This window comes from Neoarius graeffei, chromosome 6 (genome assembly GCF_027579695.1).
Source record: "Neoarius graeffei isolate fNeoGra1 chromosome 6, fNeoGra1.pri, whole genome shotgun sequence".
NCBI lineage: Eukaryota > Metazoa > Chordata > Actinopteri > Siluriformes > Ariidae > Neoarius > Neoarius graeffei.
Genome location: NC_083574.1, coordinates 101,485,578 through 101,511,054, shown reverse-complemented (window position 1 = coordinate 101,511,054; position 25,477 = coordinate 101,485,578). Strand labels below are relative to the sequence as shown.

Sequence of the window (25,477 nt, the reverse complement as noted above, 5' to 3'; positions counted from 1 at the left end):
TGCTGAATGAATGGAGAAAGAGTGTGCTTGTCCCAATATACAAGAATAAGGGAGATGTACAGAGCTGCAGTAATTACAGAGGGATGGCGGCGCGCACACACGCAGCGGCTCCTCTCTGTCCCGACAGAACGGTGTTTTCGTGTTTTTTGTGTTTTAAAACAGTGTGTATCTGTTCGTCTTTGTCGCGTCCATTAGTTTCAAGGCGCACATACTCCCGTGAGTTTCTGCTCGACAGCCACAATCCCACCAAAAGGCACGTGAAAACAAGTGCCACACCCTCCAGCAGAGCCACTGCGATACCACCGGGCAAAATCACTCGGAACACCACGCCATGGATCCACAAAGCGAGCACAGATGCACCGTCACGCCGAGTGCTGGTGTGTCCCAAACCGCCTGCACAGCCGCCATGACGCCACCGAGCAACATCGCTCCGAACATCACGCCAAGCCCTAAATCAATAATAATAGTTATGAATAATAACAATTATTATAATTTTATTATTAATAATATATTGTTTATAATAATAATCATAATAATAAATAGAATTACACCATAATTTAATTCCTAGCATATAAAAAATTACATGCTTGAATTTTTCAGATTTTTCTATTCCATTCAGATTTTTTTTTTGCAGTTTGTTGTAAATATCTCATCTCATTATCTCTAGCCGCTTTATCCTTCTACAGGGTCGCAGGCAAGCTGGAGCCTATCCCAGCTGACTACGGGCGAAAGGCGGGGTACACCCTGGACAAGTCGCCAGGTCATCACAGGGCTGACACATAGACACAGACAACCATTCACACTCACATTCACACCTACGCTCAATTTAGAGTCACCAGTTAACCTAACCTGCATGTCTTTGGACTGTGGGGGAAACCGGAGCACCCGGAGGAAACCCACGCGGACACGGGGAGAACATGCAAACTCCACACAGAAAGGCCCTCGCCGGCCCCGGGGCTCGAACCCAGGACCTTCTTGCTGTGAGGCGACAGCGCTAACCACTACACCACCGTGCCGCCCTTGTTGTAAATATCTACCACATATTACAATATCAGTAGACATTTTATATTTTGGTTCGAGGAATGAGATGTGACCTTTGACCTGGATGTTCATGTGGTTTCAGTGTCAATTGCCTGTTGATATTTATGGGTAAACGACAAAACTAGAAATTAATACAAACAACAACGAATGATTAACAAAATGTGATCTACGAAAATCCTTAGAAAGTGGAACAGAAAGATTTTCTGACGCAGGTTAAACATTATCAGTTCATTTGTTTACAAACATTAGAATTACTTCCCCATTTACGTAAACACCAACATCCATATATTTATATAAAAGATATTTTGTCCTAAATATAAGTCTATGGAAAACAAATTTTAAATAAAAACTGTTTTGTTAGCTTAATACCACATACTGATTATTTTCTATAAATATTCATCTGGATGTCGATAATTGTGGAACAGTGTCACGTGATCTGATACATGAAGTAATCAGGAATCAACTCTTTTTTTTTTTTTTTTTTTTTTTTTCAGTGGAAGTTTGAGGAATTATTCATGCACAATTTACGTATTGAAAGTCTTCTACTTTTGCAACGGCCAAAAGATCGTTAAGGTGTCGATAATTGTAGCCGCCGCTCCAGTCTGATACTGTGCTGAGTTACATGTACTTGTCAGGGTGCAGGCACTTATGGATGCAGTTGCAGGGGAGAGCGGGTGCATCACGAACTGTGAACAAATCCAAATCGGGAAACTGGAAACGTAGTCAGGGACGAGCAAGAGTCAGTCCATCGGTGAACAGGATATCACAGATAAGGCGAGAGGACGAAGTTGAAAGTAAACGTAAACAGAGTTCAATAACGGGAAGTCAGGCAGATAGTCAAACGGCTCAGTAAAGTCAGGCACAGGGACACAGAACAATACTTCACAAATACTGAGAGTGAGAGCTGAGCTTATATAAAGAAGGTGATAGCAGGTAGACTGGAGACAGGTGATGTTGTTAGAACTCTGGTGACGAGGGTCGCTGTGGATCTTGGGAAGTGTAGTCCAAAGCGGCCATGTGTGGAGGCTGCTCTGAACTCAGGTTTTCAGCGCCGTTACTGACGGTACTCCTAAAAAAGTGTCCAGTCCCACCATCTGATACCATGTGATGCAAGTTGTAGCACTAATGAAAAGATTAACAGGAAATGACAGTTCTTGATGCACTAAAATGATGAACGCTCAAAGCAAATCAGATTGAAAACCATTAAATATCAGGAGGTGGAGCTATCACACCTTCCTACAATACAAGTAACGCAATAAAAACATCTTTATTGTGTATAAACAGTGTATTAAATAGAGAGGACGGCTGAGCTGAGCACACAGAGCAGTATTGGCGAGTAGATCATTAAAAATGAGCACAAGCCGCTGGGAATTGAACACATACAAAGATATTCTGAGTCTGGATTATTAACGCGAGCGGGCCGAATAAATACCGTGTGTGTGAATTACTAATACACTGAGTACTGAGACACACACTTCCTTTTGTCAGGGTCGATACCTTGCTAGAGAGTCATGGTTCAGTTCTCCCTCACGCTATCGATTAAATATACTGTTTAATCATCAAAACTCATCAGGAGTTCATTCTGAACAGGATATGACAGCAACCAGCACAAAGAGAGTGAAACAGTCGTGACGCTGTGGCCGTGGTAATGCCGTGAATATTCTGTGTACAGCAGTGATTTTCTGTCTTACAGCACAAACAGTTTTGTGTTTGTGTTCATGAAGGGCTCAGTGTTTTATGAGTTCCTCTGATATTTTCAGCTTTCAGGTGGGGATGGGTCAGGATTTTCAAATATTCACATCCTCATTAAAATATAAAAAATTGAATAATTTGTCATCATTGTCTTTCAAAATATATTTTCCCTTATTTTTACTGGCACCAGGTAAAGTTAACATTCAATCAATCTCTCTCTCTCTCTCTCTCTCTTTCTCTCTGTTCGTTCGCATGTTGGGGGGGGTGTTGGTGGTGAATCATTCTTTAAAGAATGGTCGAATAGTATTTTTGTTTGAAATGTCTCTCCCTCCTTTCAGGCTCAGTGATTGTAACCTGACAGAGAGAAGCTGCTCAGCTTTACACACAGTTCTCAGCTCTGAATCCTCCAAACTGACTGAGGTGGATCTGAGCAGTAACCATCTGGAGGACTCAGGAGTGAAGCAGCTTTGTGTTGGACTGGAGAGTCCAAACTGTAAACTGGAGAAACTGAGGTGAGTTCATCTCTCCTATTGGGTCGACTTGATCTGAAGAATTGCTTATTGCAACTGATACACAAAGAATAAAGAGCTAAATAATTACAGAAATGTTTATTTTTAGATCTGTATACATTAGTGCATCTCAAACAATTAGAATATCGTGAAAAAGTTCATTTTCACCGATATTCACTGAGCCTGTGACTCATTGTTTTATTGTAAAATACATCTGATTATTTTTTTTTAAATATTGGAAAAAAAAGTATTTCAAACTTCAAAAGCGACAAGTAAATGTAATAACTTTGCAGCGCAGACTTGTGTCACTTATTTAAGCCGAGTCACATAAAATACTTTGTTTTGAAATCGATAAAATAAATCACAATTCCACCTTACCTTTGAATAGTTTTAGACCAAACTGCGTATCATCTTTAGTGCTTTTAGGAACAGCATTTTCTTTCATCATTTGTAATTCTTCCTCACGTACAGTGACAAAGTCTATTATTGCAGGTCTATTATTGCTTCCATGAGCTCAAACAATTCTGACATAACAGCCTCTCAAGTCAAGAAAGTCAAGACTCTCCAGATAAAGTGGCGCCTGGAGGGTCTCATATTAATGCGCATTGTCACACCTTCAATGCTAACACACTGCACCTCAGAAATCATGCAAAAGAGCTTGCATCAAGAATGCAAGAACACAAGATTGACATGTTTGGTATCCAGGGGCATAGGAGAGTCCACCCAAGTGAAGAGTTTAAGTTTGAAGTAGTTGAAGATTTTCACCGAGTCACATCTGTATGGAGAGAAATAATCACAAATTCATCCCAAGGAGGGGTTGGACTAATGCTCAGCATTAGAGCGAGAAAGTCCTTCTGAAGCATAACCTCTGTCTGCAACTGTATTTTAGTTACTGAATTTAAAGGGAATCCTGCTTGTACAGTCATACTTTGTTACTGTCCACACTCTGGACTCAGGAGGATAGGTCCACCCTGACTAAAAGCCAACTAGACTATATCATTGTCTGAAGAAAGTGGTGGAACAGTGTAATCAATACTGAGGCTTATAACAGCTTCAGCGCAGTGGGCTCAGACCGTTGGGTCATCAGTATGAGTTTTAGGCTCAGCCTACACCAGCCAAAGACAATCCCTGCACCAAAGATTGACTGGAAGGCCTTTGCGGGAGATCCTACACTCCAAGCCCAATATACCATCAAGGTAAGGAATCATTTTGAGGCTCTTGACCTTGAAGAAAGCTCCACTGACTGCTACTCCAGATTTATTGATGCGAACAGAGAGGCAATGAAGCTTTTACCAACTGTTAAAAGCATCAAGGAAGCAAGAGCCTCTGACCACCCTAGCATACAAACAGCGAGGAAGGCAGTCAAAGAATGTCAAGTCAAGTTTATTTGTATAGCGCTTTTAACAATAAACATTGTCGCAAAGCAGCTTTCCAGAATTTGAACGACTTAAAACATGAGCTAATTTTATCCCTAATCTATCCCCAATGATGAAGCCTTTGGTGACGGTGGCAATGAAAAACTCCCTCAGACGACACGAGGAAAAAACCTTGAGAGGAACCAGACTCAAAATGGAACCCATCCACATTTGGGCACCAACAGACAACATGACTATAACATTAACAGTTTTAATATGAAGTCAGTTTTGTTGATGTTTTAAACTCTTCACTGATGGAAACTTGAGTGCAAAACTGTTCATGACAACTGCAGTCCTAAAGTTAGCAAGTCAACTGTAGTCCTCAGCCATAAAAGCATTACTGTAAGAGTCCAGAGCATCCTCCAGGTGTGACTTTCAACTGTCACATGGGGCCATCCTCCACAGGAGCGATGTGATGAGACTCAAACCAGACACAGGGCACCAGGATGGATCAGGCAGGTCCGAGGAGCAGAAGAGGTTCAGCATCTCGATCCCAGGACCAATATGTAACTCAGAGGGACAGATTTGAGGGGGAGGAGAGAGAGAGAGAGAGAGAGAGAGAGAGAGAGAAAACACAGGTTGTTAGGTATGCCCAATGTCACCTCAATAAGTAGGAACAGTATACATATTGCACCGAGTACAAGCAGGGACTCCGGCAACTAACTATGACAGCATAACTAAAAGGGGAGAGCCAGAAGGTAACACAGGCATGAGGGAGCCCCGGGACATAAAGCAGCAGCCACTACACCATCAACAAACTCGAGTGAGCAAGCGAGTGGGGACTGACAGCATCCATACATCCCAGTTTACCAAAACACTGTCTGAGGATCCTCCAGATCTACACCTTTACCTCATAAACACCATTAACACAAGGCTTGACTAAACATGTGTTTTCAGCTTAGACTTAAATGCTGAGACTGTGTCGGATTCCCAAACATTACTTGGAAGGCTGTTCCATAACTGTGGGGCTTTGTAAGAAAAGGCTCCGCCCCCTGATGTAGCCTTCACTATACGAGGTACCAGCAGATAGCCTGCACCTTTTGATCTAAGTAGGCATGGTGGGTCATAGAGGAGCAGAAGTTCACTCAGGTACTGTGGTGTGAGACCATTCAGTGCTTTTAAAGGTCAACAGTAGTATTTTATAATCAGTAATAAATTTGATTGGGAGCCAATGCAGTGTGGATAAGACAGGGGTGATGGGGTCATATTTTCTAGTTCTAGTAAGGACTCTTGCTGCTGCATTTTGAACTAACTGGAGCTTGTTTATGCACTTCTTGGGACATCCAGACAGTAAGGCATTACAATAATCCAACCTGGAGGTAACGAAAGCATGAACTAGTTTTTCCACGTCATGTAGTGACATTAAATTTCTTATCTTAGCAGTATTTCTGAGATGAAAGAAAGCTATCCGGGTAATGTTATCAATGTGAGTTTCAAATGAAAGACTGGGGTCAATAATCACTCCGAGGTCTTTTACTGCTGCACGCGAAGAAACAGAAAGGCCATCCACACTCCACAACCTGAAAAGAGTTTGGACATCCAAGTTATCAAGAGGGTTAAAAGCCAGGATATTCACAGCAGCCATTAAATCCATCCTGCTCTATGGCTGGGAGGTCTGGACCCTGACCACTCCCCTTACGAAGTCCCTGGACAGGTGTTACACAAGAATGCTGAGGGCCATTCACAATATCAACTGGCAGCAACACATCACCAATCAAGAATTGTATGGAGACCTCCCTAGGGTCTCAGAGAAAATAGCGGCAAGGCGACTCAGGCTAGCCGGCCACTGCTTCCAACATCCAGAGATCCCAGTATCTGTAATGGTATTATGGGAGCCCACACATGGCAGAAGATGCCCTGGGCGGCCACTCAAAACAGTGGTGGATGTCCTCAAAGAAGATGCTGGAGTGGTCGACACCACTGAATTGAGGACCCTAATGATGGATGGAGAGGAGTGGAGAGTCCATTATTACAGTGGTGCTTGAAAGTTTGTGAACCCTTTCTATATTTCTGCATAAATATGACCTAAAACATCATCAGATTTTCACACAAGGCCTAAAAGTAGACAAAGAGAACCCAGTGAAACAAATGAGACAAAAATATTATACTCGATCATTTATTTATTTATTGAGGAAAATGATCCAATATTACACATCTGTGAGTGGCAAAAGTATGTGAACCTCTAGGATTAGCAGTTAATTTGAAGGTGAAATTAGAGTCAGGTGTTTTCAATCGATGGGATGACAATCAGGTGTGAGTGGGCACCCTGTTTTATTTCAAGAACAGGGATCTATCAAAGTCTGATCTTCACAACACGTTTGTGGAAGTGTATCATGGCACAAACAAAGATTTCTGAGGACCTCAGAAAAAGCATTGTTGATGCTCATCAGGCTGGAAAAGGTTAGAAAACCATCTCTAAAGAGTTTGGACTCCACCAATCCACAGTCAGACAGACTGTGTACAAATGGAGGAAATCCAAGACCATTGTTACCCTCCCCAGGAGTGGTCAACCAACAAAGATCACTCCAAGAGCAAGGCATGTAATAGTCGGCGAGGTCACAAAGGACCCCAGGGTAACTTCTAAGCAACTGAAGGCCTCTCTCACATTGGCTAATATTCATGAGTCCACCATCAGGAGAACACTGAACAACAACGGTGTGCATGGCAGGGTTGCAAGGAGAAAGCCACTGCTCTCCAAAAAGAACATTGTTGTTCGTCTGCAGTTTGCTAAAGATCATGTGGACAAGCCAGAAGGGTATTGAAAAAAATGTTTTGTGGACAGATGAGACCAAAATAGAACTTTTTGGTTTAAATGAGAAGCGTTATGTTTGGAGAAAGGAAACCACTGCATTCCAGCATGAGAACCTTATCCCATTTGGGCCTGTTTTGATGCATCTGGGCCAGGACGGCTTGTCATCCTTGATGGAACAATGAATTCTGAATTATACCAGCGAATTCTAAAGGAAAACGTCAGGACACCTGTCCATGAACTGAATCTCAAGAGAAGGTGGGTCATGCAGCAAGACAACGACCCGAAGCACACAAGTCGTTCTACCAAAGAATGGTTAAAGAAGAATGAAGTTAATGTTTTGGAATGGCCAAGTCAAAGTCCTGACCTTAAGCCAATAGAAATGTTGTGGAAGGACCTGAAGCGAGCAGTTCATGTGAGGAAACCCAACAACATCCCAGAGTTGAAGCTGTTCTGTATGGAGGAATGGGCTAAAATTCCTCCAAGCCGGTGTGCAGGACTGATCAACAGTTACCGGAAACATTTACTTGCAGTTATTGCTGCACAAGGGGGTCACACCAGATACTGAAAGCAAAGGTTCACATACTTTTGCCACTCACAGATATGTAATATTGGATCATTTTCCTCAATAAATAAATGACCAAGTATAATAATTTTTGTCTCATTTGTTTAACTGGGTTCTCTTTATCTACTTTTAGGACTTGTGTGAAAATCTGATGATGTTTTAGGTCATATTTATGCAGCAATATAGAAAATTGTAAAGGGTTCACAAACTTTCAGGCACCACTGTATGCCCGACTGAGGTCGATGTTGTAGTAGTATGGTGACAAAGCGATTGGCTGCCCTTTTGCCACATCACTCGAGGTGATTATCATTCCAGGTGACTACCTCATGAAGGTGGTTAAGATAATGCGAATAGTGTGCAAAGCATCAAGGTAAATGGTGGCTACTTTAAAGAATCTAAAATATCACACACTTTGTTTTTTAACACTTTTTATTTTCAGCATAATTCCACATATGTTCCATTTGTTATTTCATAATTTTGATGTCTTCAGTATTGTGTTTAATATAATATTATGAATAGAAGTGCCATGTTTTCCAGTGTGCCAAATAGCTTCTTAATTCTAGATTGTTTTCTAAGATGTTCACCCTTTTTATTCTCGATCCTCTTTGGCAACATTTTACACAGACTTTCAGACTGCAGTATAACAGAGGAAGGATACACTGCTCTGGCTGAAGCTCTGAGACTAAACCCATCATCACACCTGATAGAGCTGGATCTCAGAGGGAACGACCCTGGAGCATCAGGAGTGAAGCTGCTCACTGATTTACTCCAGGATCCAGACTGTAAACTAACAACACTGAGGTGATTCTTCTATAAACTAACAGTTATATAAATATTAAACATAAAGGAATGCTGTACAAAAACTTTGATAGTTTCTTTGAAAAAAAAAGGATAAAGTTGATAATTGACCGTAATTTATGGTTTATTCGACTGGTCCTAATTTTTTCCCAGTGTGTTACAGACATTGGGCACTATCATTTAAATTTAAAGAGAAGTCATCAGGAAATAAGCAAAAGCAGCCACACTGTTCTGGTTAATGTGGGTCTATTATTCTGGAAACACCAAGTACAAAAACATTTTACTTTTTGCAGTTTGTTGAAACGTCCTGCTGCACAAGAGGCCTGTACTTGGCTAAATTCAGTTTTAGATGAAAACCCTTTACTCCTAAAAGAGCTGGATCTGAGCATGAAGGAACCAGGAGACTCAGGGGTGAAGAAGCTCTCAGCTCTACTGGAAGACTCTCACTGTAAATTTCAGAAAATTCGGTAAGTATTTTTATTTATGCATCACTGTCAGCTGAGTTTTACTCACAGAATGTTTTCTAGTGGGACCTGCCATTAAGGATGACCCAAGTATGCACAAATATATTTTTAATTATAGATTTGTTTTTTGTTTTCTATAAGTGCTGACATAACATAATATATCCTGTGTTTCTCCAAAGAAACCTCATAGTCCTTCTAGAAACACCTGGGTTCTGTTCCATCACTGGAAAGTGTTAAGCTCCTGAAACTAGAAAGGAACAGAAGAGTAGAAATGATCAACACGTTTGACCTTTTCAAATAAATCACTTGATTTAACCACTGAGACATAACAGACAAGACAAATTAAAAGAGGAATAAATGAATAGAATGATGTTAAAAATAACCTCTAATGACCCCTTATGACCCAGATGAACCCAGAATATGGACTTCAGTGCACATGAAAATAAAATGTCTTGTGTTTTCCATAATATCTGCACAATGAAGTATTAAGATTGAGTATAAAGCTCTGTCTACATCATATTTCATATCTAGGCTGAATAAAAGTAATCTGACTGTGGAGAGCTGTTCAGCTTTAGCCAGCGTTCTCAAATTAAAGTCCTGCAGTGTGAGAGAGCTGGACCTGAGCAACAACAGTCTGCAGGATCCAGGAGTCACTCAGCTTTCTGCTGGACTGAAGAATCCACAGTCTCCACTCAGGACACTGAGGTGAAGGAACATCTGAAATGATGTCTAATCCTTCAGTGAAGCATCAATTCAGTATTTTAATCTCTGAGTTTAAACAACTACAGAATTATGTGCCATTAAAAAAGCAGTACATGTTCTACAGACTTTAATGCTGTTAATACATTTCTGAGTCTCCATATTCTCTGTGTCCAAGTCTGGCAAAGAGATCAGGAAAAAAATAACTAAACTAGAACACAATATAATTAAACAGCATGTTTTAATTAAATAGATTATTAGTTTTATTATATTTAACTAAAAGGTGTTTAAGTGTGTAAAAGTTCTATTCCAATGTAAACATCTAATTGCTGTAATTCTAAGGTAACTGTTAAAGAAAAGAATGAAAATATTGCGTTCTTATTGAACAAATGAGATGCGATCTGTTCATTGTGCTCCTTCTTTCCTTCTGCAGACTGTGTAACTGCAGTGTAGCAGCTGAAGGCTGTGCTGCTTTGGCTGCAGCTCTGGAAGAAAATCCCTCACAGCTCAGAGAGCTGGATCTGAGCGGGAATAAAGCAGGAGACTCAGGAATAAAGCACATCTCGAACCTCCTACAGAATTCACACTGCCTCCTGGAAACACTCAAGTATGTCAATGTCATTTCTTAAAAACATGACACAGTGTCATGAAATGCTTTTATCCTTCAACACTATTTCTTTTACTTTTGAAGTCGTGCTCAGTCAAGCACTGAATTATTATAATATCAGTTTTTAATGACAACCCAGTAATTTGTACACAATCCATTAAGTGACATTGACTTAATGGACTTATTGACTTCCTTACCAACCGGCCACAGAGGGTTAACGGATCCTACTCTGACATCCTCCACACCTCCACTGGCTCCCCACAGGGCTGTGTCCTATCGCTCCTGCTTTACATCCTCTACACCGATGATTGCAGGTCCACTCAGCCAGACTGTCATCTGGTGAAATTTGCGGACGACACAGTCCTGCTCTCTCTGCTTTCCGCCTCTAACCCACACCATGGCTCTGTACTTCAGGACTTCATCTCCTGGTGTGAGGGAGCCGGTCTCCAGTTGAACTCTAATAAGACCAAAGAGTTGATTGTGACATTCTCCATCAAGCAGAGACAACTGGCAGAGGCTCACACGACCACCATCCGGGGGGAGCTGGTGGAGGAATATAAGTATTTGGGCACAATATTTGACAGTCTTCTGAGGTTTTCCTCCAACACTGAGGAGATCCTCAAGAAGTGCCACCAGAGACAATATTTGCTGAGGAAGCTGAGATCATTTGGAGTGAATAAAGACATTCTCCTGACTTTCTACCACTCTTTCATTGAGAGTGTATTAACATTTTCATTCATCTCATGGTTTCACTCCATCAGCCTACAAGACCGGTCAAGACTACTCACTATCACCAAAGTCTGTTCTAAAATCATTGGACTCCCTGTTCGAGCTCTGTCTGCTTTTTGTGACCAGCAAACCATCCGCACTGCCCACAGGATCCTACATGACCCCTCACACACACTACACTCAGTGTTGGAGTGGCTTCCATCAGGACGCAGGCTGCGCTGTCCACGCTGCAGGACACAAAGGAGGAGGTCCACCTTTGTTCCCACAGCGGTCCGACTCCTGAACACTGACCCTTCCCTGTCCCAACATCATTGTCCAGCCCCTCGTCAGACTGAATGCACACAGAACTGACAGCTGTAGAGTATTCTAATTTGTGTTTTTATGTTATGTTGTCTGATGTTCGACTGCCCTAATGCTGCTCTTGATGCTCTTTTAATTGCCCTGCGGGGACAAAGTGTTTTGAATTGAATTGAAATTGACAATCTAGAGTTAATAAATTAACAAGAAAAAAGATTAAATTCTCAATTTGTATACAACAGGGGTCACCAAACTACGGCCCGCGGGCCAGATCCGGCCCGCCACCCCCCTTTGACCGGCCCCCCAGCCCCTCTGCCCCCCATCACTTGAACCGGCCCTATGAGGCAATCCCCAAAAGTGGTCATGGCCTATTTTTTTTTTTTTAATTGCTTTTTGGCAAATAATAACATGTCTGCATCTTGTATTTTGTTGATTTTATCAATTAAAATTGATATTTAGTTATAAAATGAACTATTCATATTTTCCGAATTTTCGTCATATGCTCGCGATCAAGCAGTGACAGGCAGTGCACGCGCAGAGAACTGTCAGTGTTCAGGACAGCAAAATGGCGAGCGGTCAGCGAAAAGCTGACCGAGAGTGCAGAGTTTTTAAAGAACAGTGGACCGCCGATTATTTTTTCGTTCAGTGTAAGGACCGTGCAGTTTATCTTGTATGTAAAGAAAGTGTGCCGGTTTTCAAAGAATATAATCTGCGTCGTCACTATGAAACCCGCCACAAAGAGTATGCTAGTTTGCGAGGGCAAACAAGAGAAGACAGGATTCGGAGGATGAAATGCGGACTGGCTGCACAACAGAATGTATTCCTTCACCAAACCCAGATCAACCAGGCTGCTGTCCGAGCTGGCTATAAGGTAGCTCACCTACTAGCTACCCATGGAATGCCGTTTACTGATGGGGACTTTGTTAAAGTATGCATGCTTGCTGTGGCCGAGGAGGTGTGTCCCGACAAGAAGGATGCGCTCAACGCGGTGAGTCTCTCCGCACCTACTATGACCAGCCGAACTGAAGATTTGGGGGACAACGTGTATGACCAGCTGAATGTGAGAGCGTCAAAATTCGAGTTTTTTGCTTTGGCCATGGATGAGAGCAATGACGTGCAGGACACAGCACAACTGCTGTGATCTATTGATCTATTGCTCATATTATAATTTCACTGTTTTTTAAAATGTATTTATTTTATAGGCCTATTTATAATTTTCCACTCACCTTTGCCAGTGTCAATCACCTCAAATAGGCAGATGTTTCTTACCTTGACAGCTTTGATATTATTTTTATTAGAAAATAAATAAATGGAATATCAGTGGTATTTCAAATTAAAACAAAGTGTGAAGGCTTGATTACTACTTTTGCAAACCACTAGTAAAGATAAACAAATATGTGCCAGGAATCAAGTGTGGATATAGTAGTGGGGGATATAGTAGTGTGGATATAGTAGTGGGGATGGCCGTGCCAGGCTAGTAATCTCTACTACACAATGAGGCCTGCTGGTGGTCATATTTGTCTGGGTCATACAATTCTATGTGATATAGCTGACCCGACCCCGGCCCCCATCACAGTCAGGAACGACAATGTGGCCCCCAGAGAAAAAAGTTTGGTGACCCCTGGTATACAATATCGCATCTTCATTAATTTATTTTGTACATAAAAAATCAGAGAGTTGTGTGTTTTTGTGTAGACTTTCAGACTGCAGTATAACAGAGGAAGGATACACTGCTCTGGCTGAAGCTCTGAGACTAAACCCATCATCACACCTGAGAGAGCTGGATCTCAGAGGGAACGACCCTGGAGCATCAGGAGTCCAACAACTTACTGACTGCAAAACTAACAAACTGACACTCAGGTGATTCTTCTAGAAGCAAACATCATATTAAATAAACAAACAAATAAATAAATACTGTGAAAAGAACCTTTCTCTTCAAATCCCTACAGGTTGTTGAAAAGTGCTGAAGCAGAGGAAGCCTACAACCTTCTTACTCGAATGTTCAGTAAAAACCCCTTACTGCACACGGAGCTGGATCTGAGCGACAGAAAATTAACAGACGACAGAGTGGATCAGCTCTCGCCTCTGCTGCAGGATCCACATTACAGACTGCAGAAACTTACGTAAGAAACAACTATAAACACATCGATCTCTATTTTCTGTTTTCACTCAGTTGCTGTTTTTTACAGCCAGAAGCGACTGTATCCATGCGGACTGTGCCTGTGCTGATTGGAAAGCCGCTGACAGTGAATTGTACTCACCTTACAACCTGCCGAGTCCCTGCCTCTTCGAGAAAATGCTGTTTTCATTGAAGCCCAGGCTTAAATATTCCATTTCTTACAGCTCAGTTTTGTAGATATTCACTAATTATGTCACACGGCTTTTATAGTAGGCCACAGCACTACAGCCACATTTCACCTCAACTCCTAATGATACACAACTGACTCAATTATTTTAAACATTTTACAGATTTTATATATTTACATTATTTTTCAGAAAAAATAAGAATAAACAGGTCAGTTGTAACCACTAAATGTGAATCACATGAATTTAACAGACTACTATTTCATTTATCAAGACAACGTGACGTCCCACATCAGAGCTGATGCGAATATCCAATGAGGGAGGTTTCTGCTGCACAGAACCATTTCTTTGTTCGCTGGGAAAGAGAAAGATTCGGCTAATCCAGTGCTAGGATTAGCTGTGCTATAATTAAGCACTAAATAAATAAACTGAAACTAAAGACATGTTGAACACCTGAAAGGCTCCCAAAACTTCATTAGATATTCTTCACGCATGTTTACAAGCAGTGGTGAACCGTTACTATTAGAGCTGGGACTTCAGACACCAACACAGCAACAGGGTAAAGGATTCTGTAAGGGATTAGCGTCAGGCTGCCAGGTCGCTCTGTTGTGTGAAGCTGTCGATGTTGATTTTAACTCAGTAAATTCCACAGGGGAATAAATCCTTAAGTCTGAGTGAAAAATACTGTAGTGAGCGTGCAGTGTGGAAGAAGAGCCTGGAGACAGAAATCTTAGTTTCTCGGTCGTTAGCCTGTGCTACTTGCTCTCGATAGCACTGACTGCTTTATTAGCTTTCGCTAACACTACTGATGAACGCTACACCGGCTGGAAGGTGACTTCACTGCTGCGCTGACAGTGCCGATTCATGGTTAAATTCGCGTTGGCCTTCAAGAATGCAATTAAAAAGCAATTAAAGAATGAAATATAGCATTTGAAATGCTGATATGTTTGGGCTTCTCTGAACGCCTGGAAGGCCCTGACGCTTCCCCTCTGTTTACAAGAGAAAACCACACGAACCGACATTGGAAAACTAGAAGAGTGTGCATGTAGAATAATAATAATAATAATAATAATAATAATATTGGCTAACTAACTTCTTTCATTGATACGTAGTGGATGTTCATTATGTCTAACTATTACAGATATTTTAAGTTCGTTTCTAAGACAAGGATATTTTTTAAGCTTGTTACCTCGTTAACAGTTTCGGCGAGAATCTCCCGCCTTCTTCAGAAACAGTCACCAGATGTCGAGTGGTGACGTGCCTTATCAGCTGATGTTGCATTACGAAGGCGTGAACGTCCCGCCCAATTTGACAGGTAGTTCACGCCTCCTGCTGTCAGGTCGCTCCTCCAGGATGGCACTCCAGGTGTGCGACAGCGCGTACGCTCCCTCATCCTGGTTCATCGTCCTCTGCGCCCGCTTGCGTATCTCCACTGCCTCTAAAATCCAACGCTGGAATCTATTTTCTTCAGCGCGAATGACTCGTGTGTGTGTGTGTGTGTGTGTGTGTGTGTGTGTGTGTGAGCGGAAGTGGATGTGGTCGTTTGAGGGGAGGAAGATGGAGGTTGCCATTAAAATGTGTCAATAAAACTTTTGAAGAGGGTCTTATTGTCATGTAACAGGCATAAGGTCCAAATAAGTTCACAAAAAGCAGCACAATTAGTGTGTGTGTGTGTGTGTGTATGTTCTGGGGTCAATGTAACCACTGAACAATACTCCCTTAGTGTACATGAGAACACTTGGATAAAAGAAAATCAGAATTTTTTAAATTTATGAACAATTTTCAACTCGAGTCTCTTTTCTTTTTTTCTGTCCTGATGGACTAAATGCCGTTTCCTTTCTGCAGACTGAGTTACAGCGTCAGTGAGAAATCCTGCACTGCTTTGGCTTCAGCTCTCTGTACAAATCCATCACACATCAGAGAGCTGGATCTGAGTTGGTGTAAACTGGGAGACTCAGGAGTGGAGAAGCTCTGTGATCTACTGAAGAAACACGAGTGTAAACTGGAGACACTGCGGTGAGTAACTCAGTGATGAAACACACTAAGTTTTATAATAATGCAGAACAAGGGCGCCTGCTAGTGGGGGGACTGGTGAAGATAAACTGCCCTTTAGAATAGAATAGAATGCCTTTATTGTCACTATACACATGTACAATGAGATTAAAGCATCTCCAATAAGTGCAAACAGCGTGTAGGGAGAGAGAGGAAGGGAAAAAAGGGGGGGGGGGGGGGGGGGTGTCAGGGGGGTAAGGTGCACAGTCCTTGTCATTGTGTCATTATGGAGTGAGGTATTGCTCATTGCACATATAAAGTATTGCACAGAGAGAGTCACATTATAAATTATTGCATGAGAGAGTTTCATCTCATCTCATCTCATTATCTGTAGCTGCTTTATCCTGTTCTACAGGGTCGCAGGCAAGCTGGAGCCTATCCCAGCTGACTACGGGCGAAAGGTGGGGTACACCCTGGACAAATCGCCAGGTCATCACAGGGCTGACACATAGACACAGACAACCATTCACACTCACATTCACACCTACGGTCAATTTAGAACGAGAGAGTCACATTATAAAATAAAATATTACACATTATGAAGTATTGCAAGGTAAGGTAAGGTGCACAGTCCTGAGGTGAATGTGTTGCGCTTCACATTATGGAGTGAGGTATTGCACATTATAAAAGTATTGCACAGACAGTGAATGAGTGTGTAAAAGTGTGTGTGCATGGAGCCCTGCAATGGACGGTGTTCTGATGGTTTGTGGTGTTCTACTGAAAAATGCTACCGTATCGCTAATCGACAGCAGAGTCCATCGATTTATGCTACTTTGTCAAAAACTGCTCCCGTTGATTATCGGTATGATTTTTGTATATCTCCTAAAGCTGTAACTCACAACAAGTTACGTTACATATTTATTTACATTACAAACCAGGTCACGTGTACTGTCCAAGCTTGGCTTGCATGTTTTGATTGACATTTTTAAAGTAGCACATTTTGATCTACCAATATTCTCCATCAAATAATGCTCCCAGTAGATACGCATTCTATTTTACACCTCCAGTCCCTCCAAGGGCGCTGTCAGAGCATGGGGAGCATGTTTTGATACTCTATTCTCATATTCTGAAATATACATTTCAGATTCCAGCAAAGTCACTCCTGCAAGGTAGCATGAAATGATGGGCGTGGAAACGGAGCTCAAAAAAATGGGCCTGAGCAAAGACGCAGGGTAGCACATCTCGATAGGTAGCACAGTTTAATAGAACGGTACATTAAAGAGAATCATACTGTAATTCAACACAAGTTTTCTGACAGTAACACACACTGGCTCAGCACTAGTAAACAGCTGTAAACATCTGTCAGCACTAATACTGAACAGATGGTGAAAACTTGGTTTAAAAACTGTCGTTATTTTGAACAGTTTTAAAAGAGGCTAATCTCATCTCATTATCTGTAGCCGCTTTATCCTGTTCTACAGGGTCGCAGGCAAGCTGGAGCCTATCCCAGCTGACTACGGGTGAAAGGCGGGGTACACCCTGGACAAGTCGCCAGGTCATCACAGGGCTGACACATAGACACAGACAACCATTCACACTCACATTCACACCTACGCTCAATTTAGAGTCACCAGTTAAAGGACCCATAGCATGGTGGTTTGTTGATGCTTTAAACGGGATCGTGGAGGCTTCCGGATGTTATATCCGCAGCCTTTCTCGAAATGAACCCTCGGAACGTAGATATAGCCTCCTAGAAGAAAGCCCCATTTCAGCGCTTTTTCCAGTGCGTCGTTTTGCTAATGAGAAGCATGGAGGCAGGGAAGTGTAGAGGGTGGGGGCGTGCCATGGGGGGAGGGGCTGCCGTCTGCCTCCCAAGCTGGCCGAGAGCGCTCCTCGTCGGGCACGGCCAGGCGGGCGAATGCCCTGGTCCGTCCGCCCTGTCTAAAAAAAATGGTACAACTCGAGCCCATGGTAAAACTGGGACTTTGTCGGTTTTTTTTCAGCCTGAGGCCCATGGTAAAACTGAGCAGTTTTACCATGGAGGAGTGGGGACTTTGCCGTTTCCTCCCCCCAACTCGCCCCTGGGAGAACCGCTGCCTCCACGGGCGGCCGGTGCTGCTGGAGGGCCGCCCGCGCGACCTCAGCTCCCTACAAAAGATTGGATCTAGGGCTGACTTTCAATGGATCGCAGCGATGGAGCTGCTCTGCCACTCACGACACCCCGGCCCAGAATCAGGGAAAAATACCACGCGCTGAGGTCATTAAGGTGCGACGCGAGGAAATAAAATAAATTCAACAAATGTTTGGGTTTTTACTGAACAAACAAATCAAATGAACGAGTGACTTAAAAAAAAGAATGTGGGTGTCTTTGTAAAAACTGTTTTGATTGGCTATTATAACAGAGGTAGCACGGAGTACCTGGCTAACTGCAGGAAGCGGTTAGCTGCACAGCTAATGTAGCCATTGCAAATGCACCGATTTTAAAACACGGCAAAACGACTTAACAGTTATACACTTACTTGTTCGGTGTTTGTGGCTGATGCGGCAGGGATGCTTGGTACGGACCCAGGCTTCAGTGACAGTTGATGTGCAAAACCTGCCCTGTACTGTCCCAAGTTGTGGAAACATTCCTCAGGAAAATGCTTCCGACAAACATACACCGTCTTAGGTAGACTCGACGGCGTATTATTGAAGTAAATAAAATTAAGCCACTGCGTCTTCAGGGGCTCTCCCGTCGGCAGTAAAAACAGACTCTTTTCTGTGTTGTCACATCCATGTACAGCGCAATTTCCATGTTTCGCTCGCTTAGGTGATGCCATGTTGTTGTGTCCTCTATGGTCTCCTCACTACAACTGGGCGGGCAATCCATACAGTGGGTGGGAATCCAGAGGGGGGGCGTGGGGATCATCTCCCTTGCTGACGTAGTAAAGGGAAGAGCTTATCAACGCGCCGTTTTGACGTGCCATTCTCAAATGTTGGGCATAGTTTGGTTTACACATTATGAAATTTCTAGCCACTGGGGTGACTTAAGAAGGTCAGAGGAACTCATTTTAACGTTAAAAAACCTCAGAAAGTGAAAATTTCATGCCATGGGACCTTTAACCTAACCTGCATGTCTTTGGACTGTGGGGGAAACCGGAGCACCCGGAGGAAACCCACGCGGACATGGGGAGAACATGCAAACTCCACACAGAAAGGCCCTCGCCGGCCACGGGGCTCGAACCCGGACTTTCTTGCTGTGAGGCGACAGCGCTAACCACTACACCACCGTGCCGCCCAAAAGAGGCTAATATTACCCAAAATAATATTTACATTTATTTACATTTACGTCATCATTCCATCCTTTACACTTCTATCTTACAAATAAGAAAAGTCACAGCAGCTCATGTGGCAGAGTGTGATTTGACAGATAGGAAACAGACTTGATTTAGAGAAAAGACTGAACACGTCATTTATATTATAGAACTGCCACTTTATAGAAATTTCAGTGATATAATTCACTCCTGCTGAGAATAAATTCACCAGCAGATGGCGCTCTCACATAGGAAGCTTGCAAAGAGCTGCCATCAGAACGAAGTGTTGCCAATGAATGAATGTCCGTGAATGAGAGCGCTATCTGACCTGCTGCATCTTTGTGTATTCCCAACAGGTAAATACACTCAAAACATAATTCTGTAAACAGTAACACTTATAGGAGCGCAGATAGCGGCCTGTGTAATGGTTGTAATGGGATTAGCAATGAGTTTTCCTGTCAGTTGTTTGTGGTGCAGCGAGGGCGGCCAGTTAACGGTCACCAGTGAAGCCACTGAGTGTTTGGTACAAAATCACCTGTCAGCTAAATGAGGAATGCAGTTTGGAGATGGATATGTAATGTATGAGGTTTACTGTGAAATGTGCTGGTAATGAATATGTTTACCGTAGCCTAAACATGCTAGTAATGAATAGTGCAGGTAGTTGGGTTTGGTTCTGTGTTTCCCTCAGCCCGAATGAACGAACGTTAGCTAGCCTAATGCTAATCGCGATTGCTAACTCTTAGCATTTAAGCATTACAGTAGAGGGAACTGGTCTGTATGTGGTTGCTGAGGGAAGGATATACCAAGACACGATTGTTCTTTAAAGTGTTATGTGTCACACTATTTCTGTATCTATTTTATTGTTATTCCCTGTTGAGTGAGAAATGTAAATTGAATGGCAAGAATATAAGCGAGACACATGCTGTTCCGTGGTGGGAACGTTACAAATGCGCGTGCAGGCACAGGAACACACATGGTGCGTTCATGTGCTATGGGAATTATGGTAAATAATACCAAACGCCCCCTCTTGTGGTATTTTCCACTGGGCAACTCGTAGAAAATTTTGATACACGAGTTGCCGAGATGAGATGAACGTTAACCTTTTCAACATGGCGGCGAGCGGTACAAGACTAGTTTATGAACCAAGAAAGAAGTGGTTTTCACCTACAGAAAGCTGACTCTCACCTTTTAAACGAGTCATGTTATGTATATTATTATAATATGTATATTATAGCCTAATACAAAATATTCTGTGGCTGTCCAAAGAACGCCAACAATGATCTAGATACTGGCTACTCTCATTGTGGCTACAGCCAAATTTCCAAAAACTGCGTGGCATTCAATGTGTTAAGAAAATCTCTACTTGTCATGATCAGGAAATATTCAGCATTTTTTGACTTTTGATAACTCATATTCCTGCTGCAGCTGATGAACAAGGCAATCTGTAATTGTTTTAGCCAAATAACAGGCCTGATTCTGAATCTGGTCCACCATCTTTAATTTGTCAACAACAACAAAAGCATGTGAACACAACACACTGGTAAATACCACTTCCCAACTGGAAAATATCATCTTCCCATAGCACATGAACGCAGCAACACACACACACACACACACACACACACACACACACACACACACACACTCACTCCGCACCCACCCACACACACACTAGATCTTCTCCCAGTAGACACTAAGATTTATCTGCATGTTTACTATGTAGAGAGAGACATGATTATTGATTGGAATGCAGACTGTTATTGTTGATGTAAGATGTTGAATTTGGTTACTGGTGAAATACTTCCTTTTAATGGAATACATGTCCATAGAGAGTGAATGCACACACAGTATTTTGTCTATTGTAAGGGACCAGAACGTGGCATATGATCAGTTGTATGTTAAGTAACACCTATGTTATTATTTACAGTTAGTATGGAATCCAATATGAAAGAGCTGACATCAGAACGAAGTGTTGTCAATGAATGAATGTCCGTGAATGAGAGCGCTATCTGACCTGTTGCATCTTTGTGTATTCCCAACAGATGATATTTCATTAAATATGTTACTCCAGACCACAGTGTCATTTTTTGGGACCCGTAACACTCACAAAATACACTGAATTATCAGTCTAGTGATTGGCATAAGGTCCAAATAAGTCAGAAAAAGGCAGCATGCAGCTTCAAGGTGTGTGTGTGTGTGTGTGTGTGTGTGTGTGTGTGTGTGTTTGTTTGTTTGTTTTCTGGGGGGTAATGTAACCACTGAACAATACTTCCTTACTGTACAGTACATGAGAACACTTGGATAAAAGGAAATCAGAATTAAAAAAATTCACCTCAGGTCTCTCTTCTTTTTTTCTGTCCTGATGGACTAAATGCCGTTTCCTTTCTGCAGACTGTGGAACAGCGTCAGTGAGAAATCCTGCACTGCTTTGGCTTCAGCTCTCTGTACAAATCCATCACACATCAGAGAGCTGGATCTGAGTTGGTGTAAACTGGGAGACTCAGGAGTGGAGAAGCTCTGTGATCTACTGAAGAAACACGAGTGTAAACTGGAGACACTGCGGTGAGTAACTCAGTGATGAAACACACTAAGTTTTATAATAATGCAGAACAAGGGCGCCTGCTAGTGGGCGGACTGGTGAAGATAAACTGCCCTTTAGGTGTGAATGAGTGTGTAAAAGTGTGTGTGCATGGAGCCCTGCAATGGACGGTACATTAAAGAAAACCATCCTGTAATTCAACACAAGTTTTCTGACGGTAACACACACTGGCTCAGCACTCATAAACAGATGTAAACATCTGTCAGCACTAATACTGAACAGATGGTGAAAACTTGGTTTAAAAACTGTCGTTATTTTTCACAGTTTTAAAAGAGGCTAATATTACCCAAAATAATATTTACATTTTATTTACATTTACTTCATCATTCCATCCTTTACACTTCTATCTTACAAATAAGAAAAGTCACAGCAGCTCACAAAAATACACTGAATTATCAGTCTAGTGATTGGCGTTGTTAACTTTCAGATATAAGACATACAGTTTTGCATGTTTATGATTTTTGTTGTGTTTAATTAAGAGTGATGAAAGGTAAGAGTGATGAAAGATGGAAATGTGCTGACAAACAAAGAGAGTGTATTAAGAAGGTGGAAAGAGTACTTTGAGGATTTATGAAATGAGGAGAATCCAAGAGAGAAAAGGTCAGATTCGTTGGAGACAGCAAATCAGGAAGCAGAGTTGGTTAGTAAGGATGAGGTGAGGGCAGCCATGAAAAGAATGAAGACTGGGAAAGCAGTCGGACCAGATGGTATCCCGATTGAGGCTTGGAGATGTTTGGGTGAGACGGCTGTGGAGTTCCTAATGAGATTGTTTAATAAGATCTTGGAGAATGAGAAAATGCTGAATGAATGGAGAAAGAGTGTGCTTGTCCCAATATACAAGAATAAGGGAGATGTACAGAGCTGCAGTAATTACAGAGGGATGGCGGCGCGCACACGCAGCGGCTCCTCTCTGTCCCGACAGAACGGTGTTTTTGTGTTTTTTGTTTTAAAACAGTGTGTATCTGTTCGTCTTTGTCGCGTCCATTAGTTTCAAGGCGCACATACTCCCGTGAGTTTCTGCTCGACATCCACAGAACTTTATTCACGGATATAAATCCAGCGGACGCGGAAGTGCTACGCGGCTATGGTTTGCTCCGGAGGCCTGCCCGAGCACCGACCCCCACTCCTGCATCCAGCCGGCAGTGGAAGCGCCACAGGCGGAACATGCGGAAGCAGAAGATGGGCAAACACGAAGGTGTCTGAGCTAGGCTAGCGGCTAACCCTCACAGGCCGGCTATCCCTACCATCACTCTGGCCAACGTACGCTCGCTGGACAACAAGCTGGATTATGTCCGCCTGCTCCGCTCATCTGTTAAGTCTGTGAGTGGGTGTTGTGTCCTTGTGTTTGTGGAAACATGGCTTAACGACAGCGTCCCGGACTGTGCCATTCAGCTAGCCCGGCTAACATGCTACCGGTCAGACAGAGCGCGAATCGAGGGGGGGAAGACTCGTGGTGGAGGACTCTGCGTTTACATCAGTGATGCCTGGTGCTGCGATGCTGTTGTCTGCAAACACTGCTCACTGGTGGAGTTTATGATTATTAAGTGCCGGCCATTCTATCTGCCGAGGGAATTTACAGCCATACTGCTGGTAGCATTATACATCTCTCCCGGCTCCAATAGAGATCTTGCAGTCACGTGACCGGAAAGTACACAGCCGCCATCTTGTTGGTAAAAAACACAGCTGAATATTGCTGCACTCGTGTACAGAATGGATCAATTTCAACCGACGGACTACACGGCTCATTTTTCTAATGAACAGATAACTAGATACATGTCTAAAATAAACGATCTACAGATTAGTGACCCTTATGGCTTACTGGATGTAGTTTTCACGACCGTGTCAGTGGATTTTGAACTGCCAGCGGAATACCCAGACGTGTATAATTACCTCATTAACTTTCCCTCGCTGTTCAGTGGTGAAGCACTGCGTGCTTATAAATCTCTGGACAGTTATCTTTACAGAAATTCAGGATTTGTCAGCAACTCAGGTGTGGCATCTTGTAAACAAGAAAATAACAATCCTCATTGGACGGGTAAGTCACTTAAGTATTGAGTATAGCACTGACCAGCCGAGAATAGAATAAGGTAATTCCAGCTGTAATTCCAAATCGTCCGTCTTGTTTACCATGGATCTGGCGTTGGAGAGAGAGAGGCTTAGTAGTGGAGATTTGAGTGGTTGTTTTCTGAGCTTAGTCAACAGGCCGGCTCTGCAGCCTCGCTTTTGCTTCCACTCCCGACGCAGCCTCCTTCGCTTTGCTTCCGATAACAATCCACGGAGACCCCGCTGGTCTCGCTATCTCGTCCGGAATGTTGTGCATGCGATGGAAATCGCTACAAACCGTCATTTTCTGCTGGAAACCAATGTCCAGTAAGTCCATACGGTTGTAGTGGATGTTGAAGTCCGATACAGACGAACAACACAAAAAACATAAAAAAACGTGCACAGGTAGGGAGAGCTTGTAGCCGCAGCCATTGTAGTAGAATTGTATATAGTAGGGTTTTCCAGAAGAAAAGGTAGAAGTAGAAGGCGGAAATATGGCGTTTGACCGACAAGATGGCGTCTGTCACAATCTGGATCGGCTGTGACGTCACATGCAAGTGCTCCATAACAACAGGAGTGAAGCACTGAATGAACTCTATCAGCACATCAGTGAGCAGCAGACAGCCCACCCAGATGCTTTCCTCATCCTGGCTGGGGATTTCAACCATGCACATCCCAAAAGCGTATTTCCAAAACTCTATGGACATATCAACTTTCCCACACGTGGAAACAATATTCTGGACAATGTTTACACCATGCATAAAGACACCTACAAAGCCCTACTCCTCCCCCACCTTGGGGCCTCAGGTCACTCCACTGTTATGCTAACGCCAGCATACAGGCCGCTGGTTAAAGTCACCAAACCAGCTAAAAAGCAGATACGTGTGTGGCCAGAGGGGTCCTCAGAGGCACTCCAGGACTGTTTTTCCACCACTGACTGGAGCATGTTCAGACAGGCGGCCACCTACAACAACACCACAGATCTCCAGGAATACACGGAGACAGTCACTGCCTACATGAGGAAGTGCATGAATGACGTTACGGTCACCAGAACCGTCTCCATTCGGGCCAATCAGAAGCCATGGCTGACAGGGGAAGTCTATAGGCTCCTGTGGGCTCGGAACACCGCCTTCAGAGCTGGGGACGAGGTGGGCCTGAGGACAGCTAGGGCCAATCTGTCACGAGGCATCAGGGTGGCCAAGAGACAGTATTCCAGGCACATTGCTGACCATTTCAACGACAGCAGAGACACCAGGAACCTGTGGCGGGGGATTCAGACCATCACAGACTACAAGCCCTCGCCACAGACCTGTGACAACTCCACGTCTCTGCTGAATCAGTTGAACGACTTCTTCGCTCGCTTTGAGGCAGACAACAGCACCACGGCACAGAAGACCCCACCACCTCCCGGCGACTAGGTGTTGACGCTGTCCCCAGACAGCGTGAGGAGAGCTCTCAGGACGACAAATGCACGAAAAGCTCTGGGTCCTGATAACATTCCTGGTCGTGTCCTGAGAGACTGTGCCGAGGAGCTCACAGATGTCTTTACAGACATCTTCAACATCTCGTTGAGCCAGGCTGTTGTCCCCACGTGCCTCAAAGCCACCACCATCATTCCGGTCCCGAAGAAGCAGTCTCCCTCCTGCTTCAATGACTACCGCCCTGTCGCACTCACTCCCAT

At 43.2% G+C, this 25,477-nt stretch overlaps 1 protein-coding gene across 1 annotated transcript in view; it reads left to right on the top strand.

The window, feature by feature from the left end:
• Positions 1–13,692, top strand: part of LOC132888470 (NACHT, LRR and PYD domains-containing protein 3-like) — a 111,679-nt gene extending 97,987 nt beyond the window's left edge. The window contains exons 21-27 of the mRNA XM_060924516.1: positions 3,072–3,245; positions 8,596–8,664; positions 9,132–9,236; positions 10,366–10,539; positions 10,854–11,259; positions 11,395–11,516; positions 13,515–13,692. Coding sequence (XP_060780499.1) covers positions 3,072–3,245; positions 8,596–8,664; positions 9,132–9,236; positions 10,366–10,539; positions 10,854–11,259; positions 11,395–11,516; positions 13,515–13,692 — 1,228 coding nt within the window. The remainder of the gene's footprint in view (positions 1–3,071; positions 3,246–8,595; positions 8,665–9,131; positions 9,237–10,365; positions 10,540–10,853; positions 11,260–11,394; positions 11,517–13,514) is intronic.
• The last annotated feature ends 11,785 nt before the right edge of the window (positions 13,693–25,477 follow it).